We start from the raw sequence: 13,912 nt of genomic DNA, 5'->3' as shown, positions 1-13,912 counted from the left end.
CTGGTTAATCATCTGATAGCTCACAGGATAAGGAAAGTTCCTTCACTCAACTGGATGGCGATCTCAAATTCTTTACTGTCTTCATATCATGCAGTTATAGTTTGTCTGTTTGTCTACTTAATTAGTTTTTTTTCTGTTAAAACTAATTTATTCTCAATAATGACTTCCACATTCATACCCTCCCAGAAATCAAAAGGTTTATTTTTCTGTCTCTAGATAACTTCAAATTCAGGTTGAACTGGGTTTAAAATGACAGGCAGCAGTAAGACTTCATTTTACACTATCTGTGCTTTAAAGAATCTACATTTGATCTATGATAACTCAATCATTTCAGATGATCGACTATTGCATTTCTTAATAGAGCTGATCAAAATGAGTCAAAAAGGCAAAATGAAAAAATAATGGACTTGTCCGCCATGCTGAACGACTGAAGCCATTTCCAGGATTGTGTTGTCATTATTTGTGGACCTACAGATTAAACTCAGTTACTAGTCAAACAGGTTCAAAGATGTTTTTCTACTCAAATGTCCAGAACTTGAGTAACTTAGAATTTAAAATTTGTGAAGCATAATGGGTTTCCCCAAACGTTATGTCTTATTTTCAGCCTGAACCATTTTAACTTCATTAAGACAATGTTGTCATTTCTATTCTTAAAACTCCAGATTAAGATGGACACAGACTTCTGTGTGTTGCAGCTTTTGTGATGACATCACATGATGATAGTCACTGCAGACTGTCGTCTGAAACCATCACATTGTGTATACCTACACAATGTGAGAAAATGGAGGAGCAAATTGATTTTTCATTTTGATTTTACTATCACGACTGAGTAATAATGTTTGGCTGATTATCAAAACAGCCTGACAAACAGAACCTGATCAGAGCAGACCTGCACACTGCTGCATCTAAAAAACACAAACACGACAAAGATGGTTCTGTTCCTGGAAAATATTTAGAGCAGCTCTGTTTTGGTTTCTTGTTAAATCTTTCTCAATGTTTCTTTATTTCAGTCTCATAGTGTTTCTAGAAGTCTTGTTTTTCTAGGTTGTTATTCTTTTATGTCTGAGTTTATGTCCATTGTTCTTTAGTATTTCTAGTTAAGTTATTTTTTTGTTTGGTCCTTAGTTCTTTTTATACTTAGATCAGCCTGTGTGGTTCAGTTCCCTCCTGTCTTTCTAGTTTATTTAGTCTTAGTGTTTTCTGTGTTCTCCTTTTAGTAGTCAGCTTCTCCTCCTCTACCTCATCTGACTCCTGCTCTACTTCTCACAGCTGTTATCATTAAGCTCATCAGCCTTCATCAGCTCTTTTGTTCTCACACTCAACATCTCTGCATGAAGCCTTTGGGTTTCTGTAACTGGCTGCCAGTTCGTCACGTCACTATTCACTGGTTCACCTGGACGTCCTCATGTTTTGCCCTGTTTTTGGATTTTCTTGGATATTTTTGTAAATTGGTTCATGTTTTAATTTTTCATCATTAAATACACACAGAACTTTAAGTCTTGCCTGCTGCTTTTGTGTCCACTAGTAAACATCATGATAAATATATTTGTGAACAGAAATGGTATATTTGTAATGTTTTCTTTTATTTAATAAATCATCTTCTCAATTTGTGTCTAACAAACCCTACAAATTTGATTTCCATCGTTCATTAAATTTCACACACGCACACACACACATTATTTTTATATATAATAATAATAATAATATATATAAATAATGTGTGTGTGTGTGTGTGCGCGCGCGCTCTCTCCCCCGGCAGAGAGCGCAGGCTGTTCAATAAAGCGCACGCGCACACGCTCGCTCACACCTGGGCTGCTCCTCCTCCGCCAGGCGCGCGCCATCCAATGAGCTGGGACCTCCTCCGCTCCGCTCTGCTCCGCTCTCAGTGCCTCAGCCGCAGCATCATTCCCGTTCCCCAGCCTGGATCCCACTCTGCAGGCTCAATCCGGGAGACAGCTCACCATGGCTGACCTGGGAGAGGGAGAGGATGAGATCCAGTTCCTGCGAACAGTAAGTCTGCTTCAGGTCGCTCCGCAGGCGGCTGTGGCAGGGAGTTCACTGCGTCTTTGTGCGGTGTGGGCTGGATGGAAGGGAGTTTACCGCATTAAGATGACAGCCCCGCTTCATACAAGTCATTGGTCTGGAGTCCGCATCCTGCTTACAGGGGGAGGGAAGGATGCGGGAATATCATGATGGAGGAAAAGAAAGGAAGAAGGATGGTGAATGATGGTGAAGGTGTAGAGTGTAGCCAGCGGTACTGCCATTGTTCCAAAGTGGAGTTTGGAGGAAGATCCAGCCTGTTTGTGGTGGTGTGTGTATTTACTGGTGTACTGGGCGGGATGGTGCGGTGCAGTGCGGTGCAGCCTGCTGCAGCTGCCTCACTTCACTGAGTTTGGACGATGCGCGGCTTGTTTCCTGCAGTCAGGTGAAATCAGCTGATGGGCTGCATGTCAGGAGACAGGAGCTGTTGCTTTACAGAAGCCACACGTGAATAATCACGTGAAGCCACTGCACCTATGGCTACGGGCTTTTTAAGGGGAGCCACTGGCAAACATACAAAATGTTCTAAGTCTTATTATGTAAGCCGATATGCAGTTTATTGTGAACTTGTGTGCTTCTCTGTCAGGATATGCATGGCAGCCATCACAAAGACACTTTTTGTTCTTTTATGAGGCGGTTAGCAGCTGATGATCAGGATTGACTGACTGCAGTGGCGTTGATGCTCAAAAATCTCCAGAACAAGATTACTGGTGGGAAATTCTGGGATTACTGGATGTGTTAATTTTAATGTTGCACTGCACCACATGCATTTCCACTGAATCACTTGACTACTTGTAGAGTGAATGATGTCTTTTAGAGGCTAACACAGACATCAGACAGCAGCAATCACCCATAACTCTGCAGTCCTGTGTGTTCAGCTCCAGTCTGAGTTTGAGAGTTTCCATTCCCGCAGTTGGCAGCTGGCCACAGACATCAATCCAGCAAATACTTAATTTATATGTATCGCGTAGCTTCACATTATATGAAGAACATCAAACATCAAACTGAAGAACCAAAGGAAATAGAAAGATTCAACTTTACACTGTAATATATTAATGAAATAGTGAACTGTTGGTCAAAACAAATCTCTGCACACATAAATCTAAATCTACCAACTCTGTAGAGGTGAGTTCATTTCCCCATCATAAGCTTATACAAGTAGAAGTCTGAGGACATTTAGGTGTTCTGTTTCCCTCCATGTTCACAGCTGAGGGTCATACAGACTGCTTCGAGAATCCAACCTGTTCAATACATCCAGTGGGTTCATTTCTTCACTACTTCTTCACAGGAGAGGCAGAGGTGCACCAATTGCAGCTTTCTGGCCGAGTACAGATTTTCTATTTATTTATTTTAGTCTTTTTAAAGATTTTGGCCCATATTATTTTTTTCTCTATCTGAAATGTTGCCCAATAGATCAAGAAAATTGCTGAGTTGGCAACAACGGGGTCACTATGGTCAACGTTAAACATGACCTGGTGGGCCAATCTATCAGTCAAACATCTCTCACAGGAGAGCAGAGGACAGTGGTTGATTTTCAGACCTTTCCTGGGGTAGATGAGGTTAGTGAATAAGATTGGCTTCACATGTGAAAATTGGCCGATCATTAATCTCTGCGATCAAAATTTAGGAAATAAATCGGTTGGCCAATAAATCAGTGCACTCCTGCTTCACAGTCAGCTGTTAGTGGCGTTACAACAAGATGGTAGCGATTGGGAGGAGAACAGTATTTACCTGACTCACTTAAACTGTTATTATTTTAACAGTTTAATAAAAATCTGCACAGTGAAGACTGTCTTAGCACAGCAAGCATCCATGCTCTCGGCTTTTGGAGGCCAAGCAGGAAAACCAAAGAATCCGCTTCTTTCCAAATGCTAGTCATCTTGGCATTTGCTTTTTCTTTTTATTATTTTAGACATGTGCAACAAAAAGTCCAGTCTTACAGACATTACTATTAAAAATAATAATGATTGAGAAATGGCTTGGACTCATGTTTCACAGGAAAACCTGTATTCACTGTCTTCACAGTGAGTAGGCGGGATCGCTGTGTGGTTTTGGCTCTGAGGCCAGTCGAGCAGAACAACTGTGCTATGATGTCATTTTTCCACTTTCTGTGATTTTCTTAATTTTTCTAAACTTCATTTATAAAGTTTATCTTGTGTGCAGATAAAACAAGTTTGCATTGTTTAGTGTTTCTGAATTGTTGTAATCCAACAACAGATTGGAACATTGAAGAAGCCTTGTGGCCTCATGATATGGTAATGGGCAGGTTAGGCTTTTTAAAGATCAGCCAGATAATTGCAGTCAGTGCACCCTAATATGTAACTGATGAATGATGAATCCAATATTTGTCACTTGAACAATGTTAATAGTTTAAGCTTCATGCAGTTTGCATATAAAAGTACAAAGCTTATAATTTTTTTTTTCTGGGTAATTCCATCTGGTCAGATGTTCTTACTAAAAATAAGAATCAAACAATATTTAGCAGAAGCACACAAGTGCAACTTTTAATATTGATGAACTAACAACACTTGTTTGAGTATTTAATGGACTATATATTTTTTATTTAATTTTAATACAGCCATTATGACTACAAAGTCACTGCTTACTTTATGATGTTTGATTTCATAAGCACTTGTTGCTGAAATATGCCATACAAATAAACTACCACAAACAAGGAAAGCTGGTATGAAAATAAAAAATCCTTGGAGCGTTGATTGCAGAAAATTGTACTATCAGCAATTATTTTGCGTGATTGATTTCCTCTAAAAGTAATCAGTTATTTTCCCATGCTTTCATGCTTATGTTTATTTCCTTTCTGTTTTCCCTTTGATCTCCTGTAAAGCATGTTGCATTCCCTTGTTTATGAATAGTGCAGCATAAATAAGTAATTTTACCTAATACCTGCCTCATTCTATCTTTTAAGTAGTTTTAGTAATTTAGCTTTACCTTTTGTGGTTTCTTCACTGTATCTAATAATGTAAGTTGTCTGAATACACATTTATTTTTATTTGTTATACAGTTACTGCACCTCCTTGTTCCGTCTTCTTCTAGCTGCTGCTGCATATCCTCATTACAGGGAATTAAGTGTAACTTGATGACAGAGCTTCTGCATAAAAGGTGGGATTCTTGGTTACTATGCAGACTGGTTCTCAGCAGGCCATGAGTTGCCTCCTCAGCACGGGGTATTATTTACTGTGCCATGGCTGCAGTGTGAGTGCAGATCTTCTGGCAAAGCCCATTAGATGATCTGATTTCTGAGTTCCTGCATATGAGATGAATGGCAGTAGTTAAATGTTTCTCCTGCTTTTGCTGTTGCCATGGATTTGATGTAAGTTGGAAGCTGAATTGACTAGGTGAACAGCTAAACAAGAGATGGCAAGATCAAAAAAAAGCGCTGAAGTGAATAAATTCAGGTCATTGGATGAGTCCTCCACAGGAAATAAGTTCTTCAGTATGAGAATGTAAAGCACATTGAAGCAAAAGCAACAGGAAAGCTGATGAGTAATAAGGAGAATATCGGTAGAATATGAACAGAGACTCAGATGCTGTCAGAGTTATGAGAGGAAATAATGTATTTTTTGTTATTAAACATCGACTCAGTAAATAATAAGGAATGCACTGAATCTCTATGCAACTCTGTGTGTAAAGTTTCACATATTTAGCTATCCATAAAAAAAATAAGTGAAGGTATATGGATCCGCCTGGTCATTGCCATTCTATGCAATTCTGCTTGATTCTCATCTCCCTTCACTGTTCCATCTGGGATTTCTCCCATTGAAGTGGATTTCTCTGGTCCGTTTTTTTTTTTTTTTTTGGACTGGGTCAATAGTGGACAGAAGGAGAAGTCGTAAACAATGATGTCGATTTTCTGCTCTGTTTTAGAACTGTAGTCTGCCTGTAGTTTTAGCAATGACAGCAGAGGAAGCGAAAGAAACTGTTCAGTCCATGTTGATCACACTTCCAAAATTCTGAATTAACATTAACAACCGCTGCTATTGGATTGACTCGTCTCTCTTTACACTGGAGGAGATTTGTTTATAGCAGAGGAAACTTCTAGCAAGCGCCATAGCATCAAACTGGTGCATTACATCTGTCAAAAACAAACGGTAGTCCTCGTGTCGAGCAAGCTATCGTTTCTCATGGTGTGAAAACGGGAAATCTGTGTTGGCCAGTAAAGTCAACACAGTGCGGATGGTTTTGGTTGCCAGTAAGGGACAAGCCTTAAAAAGATTAGGAGGGATTTGTGTTTGATAAATCAGACTAAACATTTCCTGTTTTATGTAATAAACTCCATCTCTGTCCATCTTAATATTTGTACTGTTCTTACTGATGTGTTTCATTGCTAATCATTCATTTGCTGCACTCTATGTGTCAGTCTTTCTGCATTCAGTGGTTAATTATGCAAAACAGGGGAAGCACTAACAGTGGTAGACACAGCTGTCCAGTCGGACAGAATTTTGCTGTTTTATTGAAATAAACCTGAAAAGATTTGTGAGTTAAAATGTTCAAACTATCTTTAATATTTTAATTTGAGCTTGGGCATTTAGCAGTGTATCCAGCAGTTAGTGCGTGTGTGTGTGTGTGTGTGGGTGTGCGTGTGTGTGGGTGTGTGTGCGCGTGTGTATGTGTGTGTGTGCGTGTGTGTGTGTGTGTGTGTGTGTGTGTGTGGTGTGTGTGTGTGTGTGTGTGTGTGTGTGTGTGTGTGTGTGTGTTTTAATTGGTTGATGCATGCTATCAGAGGTGGAAGACTTCCAGCATGTGTCCATGACAGATACAGATTTTAAAAAAAATTACCAAACAAAATTTGTTGAGCATTTTGGTCTTGATGGTGCTTTTGCCCCTCTTGCACTCAAGGTACTCAATATTATATTGTCTTCTACTAAAGTTGCTTATCAAAGTTTAAGGCTGAGTCTAAAGGAGCTTCAGGCTTTCATCTGATGGAAATGCATGAGAAAAAAGCTGAAGGTTTGATTGGATGGACATCAACTTATTATTTATGCACCTCTAACAATAACACCTCCTATTCAGCGTGAATAGAAAAAACAATAAACTAGTGTTGTTCAGTTAGGTTACGTAATCATGAAAAAATCATCATGGTGAGAGATTAAAGAAGACTAATAATAATAAATAAAAAGCAAGAATCCATAGAAATGCCTGAGATTTAAAACATTGAATATGATCTGTATGTATCACACAACATGCATCTTTGTGCCATTAAAATATATGGTAAACTAAATGTTGATTTTGTTACTTGATCTTAGTGACAAGAAAAGTTTTAATGATCACACTTATTAACTAAGTTAGACTTTAGCTCATCTATTTTTAATTGCTTTAAACAAAAGTCTTTTTCATTTATTTTCACTATCTTAGCCTTTTTATCTTTGCACAGCTGTTTCCACCTGACCATCATGTTTATCTCTTTTTCTTGTCTTTTTCTCTGTTCTTGAAGTGGTCAATTAGAAACATATCAAATCAGCATATTATAAGCATAGTTTTTAACAACGACTGTTAATTTACAGCCACACTTTTTGTTTGAACCTTCACTGTCCTCCTTCTTTACCTCCACTGTCTTTCATCTTCCTCTGCTTTGCTCTCCCTCTAATTTTCCAGCACTCCTGCTAAGTGCACTTTGAATGTAGATCAATACATGGCTACTGGTGACTGCTGATGGTTCAGCACAAAGCAAACAGCATGGCAGCAGCAGTGTGGTCATCTTTATTTATTTATCTGTGCTGCAGGGAAATGTCTGCTTTGGCAGACTGCTCAAAGAACCACCTCAGGTCCAATAAAAGGACATTCTGCCTCTAGTCCTCTAGTTTACTGAGTCCAGTCCACTTCTGAGTATGATCAAAACTCTGCTGCCGGACTTCAAAGGTTATGTCTTTTTGAAGCGCCAGAGTTGAATGTCTCAGCAAAATGATATTACATAATTATTTTTACTTATAATAGGTGTGAAGTTTGAAATGTTATGTTCTGATAGTCCTAATGTTTACTTTGAATCAGAGGTAGTAAAGCAAGCAGTTTCTGGAATGACTCCTGATGTCTGTTTGTCACATGTGATGGATTTCAGGTGCAGGAGTCAGACGCTCGGGCTGCATGTGTGATACTGGGTCAAGTTCTGCTCCTTTGTTGTTTCTCACAATTTAGCTCTTTTCTAGATTGAAGCAGCAGTTTTTCTCTCTCTTTTTGCTGTTCATGGTGTAAAAACAGCCTCAGAATGTATATTTAGCTTACTGGTGTCAGCTGTCGAGGAGCTTATGAGGTGAAAGCTCTTTATAATGCAATGAGTTATGGTCTAATTCTTGAGAAGCAAAAACAAACCTTCTAGCTTTGTAGAAATCTTTCATTGCATCATCAATGGCAGTTTATTAGCTGCCTAATGGCTGAAAATGAAGCACAAAAGTCAAAATCCCAAGGACGACTTTGTTGAAGTTTGATCCAAAATGGCCACCTCCGGATACAATTTAGGACATGAATTAATAAACCTCTGCAGCGCTTTGCTTTTCTGCTCGAGCCCAACAAGATCAAGAGACACAAATCTGAGGAAATAGGGAAATAAATAAAATGTATACTAAAAAACAGACCACTAAAATAAAACAGGAACTAAGGTTTTAAAACTGTGTGGTGTCCAAGCTTCCAGCCCTGTATGTCAAAAACTGCATGGTTGAAAATACTCACTGGCTACAAAAATTAAAGTAAATTTTTTTAATGAATGTGACATTTTCTGTTTTTACCTGCTCAACAAGGGATAATTTTAATGTAGCAAACAAACTAATATGATATAGGAGAAAACTGAGACAATGTTCTTGTTTCAAGAAAGGAATATTTAACCTTTTTATTGTAGATAAGCCATTTAGTTTCTTAGAAACAAAGATGGTAAATGGGTCACTCTTTCTTTAAAACCATTTAATTTTAGCCAATTTTAATTAATGCATGCACAAGTTTGCTTTTGAGCAAATGAGAGGATGACAGTATGAATGTATAATTGATGAAGAATAGAAAGAATTGTATTCTTTGTATACAATCCTTTTATTATTTTCTCTTTAAGAGAAAAGAGACACAATTATATAATTTTAGGTAGTTTTGATACATGTGTGATTGTTTTTGATCAAATAAAACAGAATAAGGCAAGCATAACAACAAGGCCAGTTTGACATGAGAAATGAAGAAACAAATGGCTCAGAAGAAGCATGATGGGATATGTCTGTGTGGGACTGAATGCTTTCAACTGACATGCTTTGAAGGTGACCTTTTGAGGTGAAGGCTTGTGCTTTTCTACACATGCTTCTAAACAGTTTGAATACAGTATTTGAGGAAACATCTTCACTACAACCTGACAAGTTACCTCAGAAAAGTAACAGGTGTTGGATTAAAGGTTTCGCCCTATAATTTGTGCAGTATGAGTAGTTCAATCATTTTTTTTGTCAGCTGAATAACATGTTTCTAAATGTGAGTGTGCAGCATAGCTGATTACTGTAATACTTCTTCTCAGAAATTAGGACATTTCACTGAAAGTGTAATGTAATTATCTCTGGAGAGATAAGTGAGTTTGGTCCTGTTGTCATTTCTGAGGTGATTCAGTAGAAAACAGGCATACTGTATGGACAATGACTGCCTCAGTTTCAGGCTGTAGCCACACCTGTTAAGTCCATTTTAATTCAACTCTAGTTCATTTGTCCAGAATGTCCAATTTGTTAGAGAAGATGTGAATAGGGAATAGAAGTCTGATGTGGACCAAACAAATGAACTCTAATCTGTCTAGAGACCAAGGTCTGAGATTGGTTGAAGTGAATCTAGTGCAGTTTGAATGCATATGTAAATCCAAGCAGACCAGCTTGACTGAGGTCCACTCCAAAAGCAGGAAGTGGACTGCAGCCCAGAAATTCTGGGTAAATACTACTAAAACCAATGCACAACTCTACCTGGACCACTCTATTTTAACCAATAAAATCTCACACCGCTCCTCTGTTTACATTTTATGAAGAAGGAAGTTGTTCAGTGTCTTCTGCAGAGGTTTTTGTGTTGAGTTCAGCGCCCCCATAGATGATGGAGGTAAACAAGCTTTGTTAGTTTGACAGTGTAGTGTGGAACAGAACCACAGCAGCTGGAATTGGAATAAATGTTGTAATTTTGATCTCAATAGAACCAAAAGTTCTGGACTATCAGGCGTGAAAACACTGTGATCAGGGTCTCCTGTATTCGTTCATAATCCCACATTGAATCCATCTTCTGTTGCCAGGAAGCAGGGGTGTCAAACTCCAGTCTCCAAGGGCCACTGTCCAGCAGTGTATAGATGTGCCACTGGTACAAAACACTGGAATGAAATGGCTTAATTTCCTCCTCCTTGTGTGGATCAATTCTCCAGAGCCTCAATGACATATTTATTTTATTCAGCTGGTGCAGCAGAGACACATCTAAAAGTTGCAGGGCAGTGCCCTCCAGGACTGGAGTTTGACCCCTGTGCCATAAAGGATCCTCTGGCACCCTGCTGTCAGGACTGTTGTTAATCTGTCCTGGTGATGTTAATCTGAATGAATGATTGGTTTTATCATTCCCATGCTGCTGGTTTTTAATGTAAAGTGTTCCTCAAGCTTTGGGGAACATGAACCTTTCCTTACCAATGTGAAACAAGACAAGTTGAAGGAAGACATTTTATAGGAATCCAGAGAATTGTCAGCTTGCTCTGCTTACTGTTGACATTCAGATGACATGTGCACTGCTTGTTGTGGATCAAGGGGAGAAAGAGAGAATGCTACAGATGTGGGGGAAAAAAGGAAAGTAAGATGGCAGAACAGAACAGCACTTGCAGTAGTGCTTTTATGTAAACGAATGTTCATACAAGGCCATTCAAGTGTACAGTAGATGAACAAGCAATAGGAGGATAGAAATAGAACTTGAGAACAAATCTAGAGATGAGGAAGAAAAATGTAATGAGAAGAATGTAGAGGACAGAGTGCAGTCTCTGAGTGGAGTGGGACTGATGAGGACTGAAGGGGACTTGTGAGAACACTGGACTAGGACACATGCACAATTTGTGATATGCAGCTTTTGCCTTTTATTTGTCTGGGCATTTAAACTAGGAATGATCTATTCAACAGATATATTAGAAGTTATAGAATATATCCATCCAGCCATTATTTAGACCCCCTGATAAGTGCAGGGTCATTTAGAGATGCCAAGAACACACAGTGTTCATGTTTCTGACCTGCAGCACAGAGAACCCAGATATGCTGAGAAGAACATGCAATCTCCATGCAGAATCACCCTGCTCTCCTGACCTCATGCAGGGACTTCTTTGTCAGCTTTTTTAAAAGAAAGTAAGCCCATACATCCTATCCGTAGTGGGGTGCTGGTGCCTGTCTCCAGACTCTAGACCGTCCTGTCTAGGGTCAGACTGGTGACAGTTTAGAGAGATTGTCCTTTAAATTCAATTGTGTTTTTGAACTGTGGGAGGAAGCCAGAGTGCCTGGAGAGAACTCGCACATGCTCAGGGAGAACATCCAAACTCCCACACTGGGACTCAAAGCCAACACCTTATCGCTGCAAGGAAAGGCTGCCGGGGTCAAAGCACCAAAATCCTATTTCATTCATATAAAATAAACTTTCTAATTGCAGATTTTCTTTGTGTTAGTGTGCCAGGTTGCAAAACCAGTAAACCAGATAAAGTACTCAAAACCAGTTCAGATAAAATGAGATGATCTCCAGGAGTTTGTTCCACTAAAAGGAGTGCAGATTTTCATGTCCTGCTTTGAAAAACACAAAAAGTAGGATAAAGTTTTTCCTCACTGCTGTGACCCCTTAACAGTTATAGCAGCAACCCATATACCATGAGTTGTGCAGGTGAGCATGTGTGTGTTTGGGAGAGAGGAAGAGCACTACCTTCAGAGAGTTTGAATAATGGGCTCTGTGGAGCGTCTCATTCATCATTGTTGATGTGGGCTATGCTGCTCAGGCAACCTATTTCTGGAAGACCTACCTATGGCATAGAACCAACGTATGCTTACAGGCTCCTGCTGCACTGCTGTATGCTGCAGCAGTCCCAGAGGTTGCCTTTGGCCTTTCAAAGACATCAGAGAAGTCTGGAAAGTCCAACTTCATAAGGTGTCCCATATATGACAGCAAGAGGAGCAAAAACAGCCTCAGAACACAAAGTTCCCATTATTACACCAGACTTTATTCCAAAGTGTGATATATATGTTTATACATGCATTGTGCCTCTCCATAGTGTGATAATATTATTCTCAGTCAGAAAAAAAAACATGTTGGTAAAATATAAAAATGAGTTTTAGCCTAAATCTGTCTGAAGAAAGAATAGTATTGAGGAAAAATGTTCACATAAAGTGTTGTGGGAAGATACAGGGGGAGAGAAGGCTGCCCAGTGGGGCAATTGTTAGCAGTGTTTTTCTCTGTGAAGTTTGAATGTCTAATAATGTTTTGATAAGTTTATCACAGTGCAGTGCTTTGTTTAAACTGAGCAGTAAATGCTCCTGGATTTCTCAATCATCCATCCTTATGTTTTGTTGTGTTCTATCCCTGCATCAGCACAGCGCCTGGTTGGTACAGGATCTGTCCCTGGTGAAGCTTTGCATCATGATATCACACATAAGATAACAACATGGCACTGAAGTTAATTGTTTCAAATACATTTTTTAGAATATTCTCTAAAAATGAATACTCTAAATATATTCTCTAAATTTTTAAAATAATATATGAATATTTAGAGAATATTTAACTCTAAATGGAGGCTAAAATAGCCACCATTTAGAGTGAAGGAGGCCATGTTAGAGCCTCTATCACAATGCATTGTCGCATTTGCTAAACAGTCAAAGACGCTGCGGTTGTCAACTCTGACCTCAGTGATTTGACTTTAATCCCACGTAGCTGTGATTTAAACAACAGGCTGCTCCCTCTACCCTACCCAATAAACAGTGTTTTATGCCTTGTGTCTTACAGATTTTTGTCTTAATTTTTCCTCCATTCACTCCTGATTATTAAATCCAACACGAGTCTGGCTCAGAAAGGCCAGCAGTAGTTTGCTGATGTAATTACAGAGACATGTGGCTGGATCCCAGGCCTGCATATGAGTGTTTATTTGATGTATTTCTGGTGTCATAGAAATGTTGGCACAAACTGTTTACTTAATCCTTCCTACCCCACTGGGAACCATTAGAGTAGTCAGACTGTGGTCAGCTGAGTAGGAGGCTGGCAGGACTTAAATGTTGATTTATTGAGAAAAAGAACCATTACTAATTCAGTATTAATGTGATTATAAATGTAATATATATATATAGGTCCTGGAGGGTGCATGGGCTTTTGTGGACCTGGACATGAGGCGTTTGACCGTGTCCCTTGGGGAGCCTTGTGTGGGATTCTCCTTGAGTAGGGGGTACCGGACCCTTTGATACGGGCTGTCAGGTCCCTCTATGACCGGTGTCAGAGTCTGGTCTGCATTGCTGGCAATAAGTCGGGCTCGTTTCCGGTGAGAGTTGGACTCCGCCAGGTCTGCCCTTTATCATGGATTCTGTTCGGCTACAAACCGCTACAGCGAGAGCTGCAGATCACATCCTGATGAAGCCAGCAGAACCACATCATCCGCAAAAAAGCAGAGATTCAATCCTAAAGCCACCAAAACGGAAAAAAGTCATAAAGCGAGGGCCATCTGTTTATTTTCTCCTTGTACTAACATGCATCCAGAGTGATCCAGTGAAATCAAATAGAGCTGATCACAGGTGTGAATACACTCAGGACTGCTTTCTCTACAGCCTGAGGGGTTGTAGCTGCACTAACATGGCATTCTGAAATCAGTTCATTGGGACACTGACATAATGTCATGTGCTTCAAGCAACAAAAAGCTTCATAAAAGTTTCAGAAA

General features: G+C 39.4%; 1 protein-coding gene across 1 annotated transcript in view; it reads left to right on the top strand.

Annotated features, from left to right (window-relative positions):
- Nucleotides 1–1,897: 1,897 nt before the first annotated feature.
- The window catches only part of ryr2a (ryanodine receptor 2a (cardiac)), a 121,935-nt gene continuing 109,920 nt past the window's right edge, over nt 1,898–13,912 (top strand). The window contains exon 1 of the mRNA XM_055021221.1: nt 1,898–2,010. Within this exon, the coding sequence (XP_054877196.1) occupies nt 1,963–2,010 (48 nt within the window). The 5' untranslated portion in view covers nt 1,898–1,962. The remainder of the gene's footprint in view (nt 2,011–13,912) is intronic.

Source organism: Poeciliopsis prolifica, unplaced genomic scaffold (assembly GCF_027474105.1).
Source record: "Poeciliopsis prolifica strain line A6 unplaced genomic scaffold, Auburn_PproV2 SCAFFOLD074, whole genome shotgun sequence".
Lineage (NCBI taxonomy): Eukaryota > Metazoa > Chordata > Actinopteri > Cyprinodontiformes > Poeciliidae > Poeciliopsis > Poeciliopsis prolifica.
This window is presented reverse-complemented; position numbering and strand designations above follow the sequence as displayed.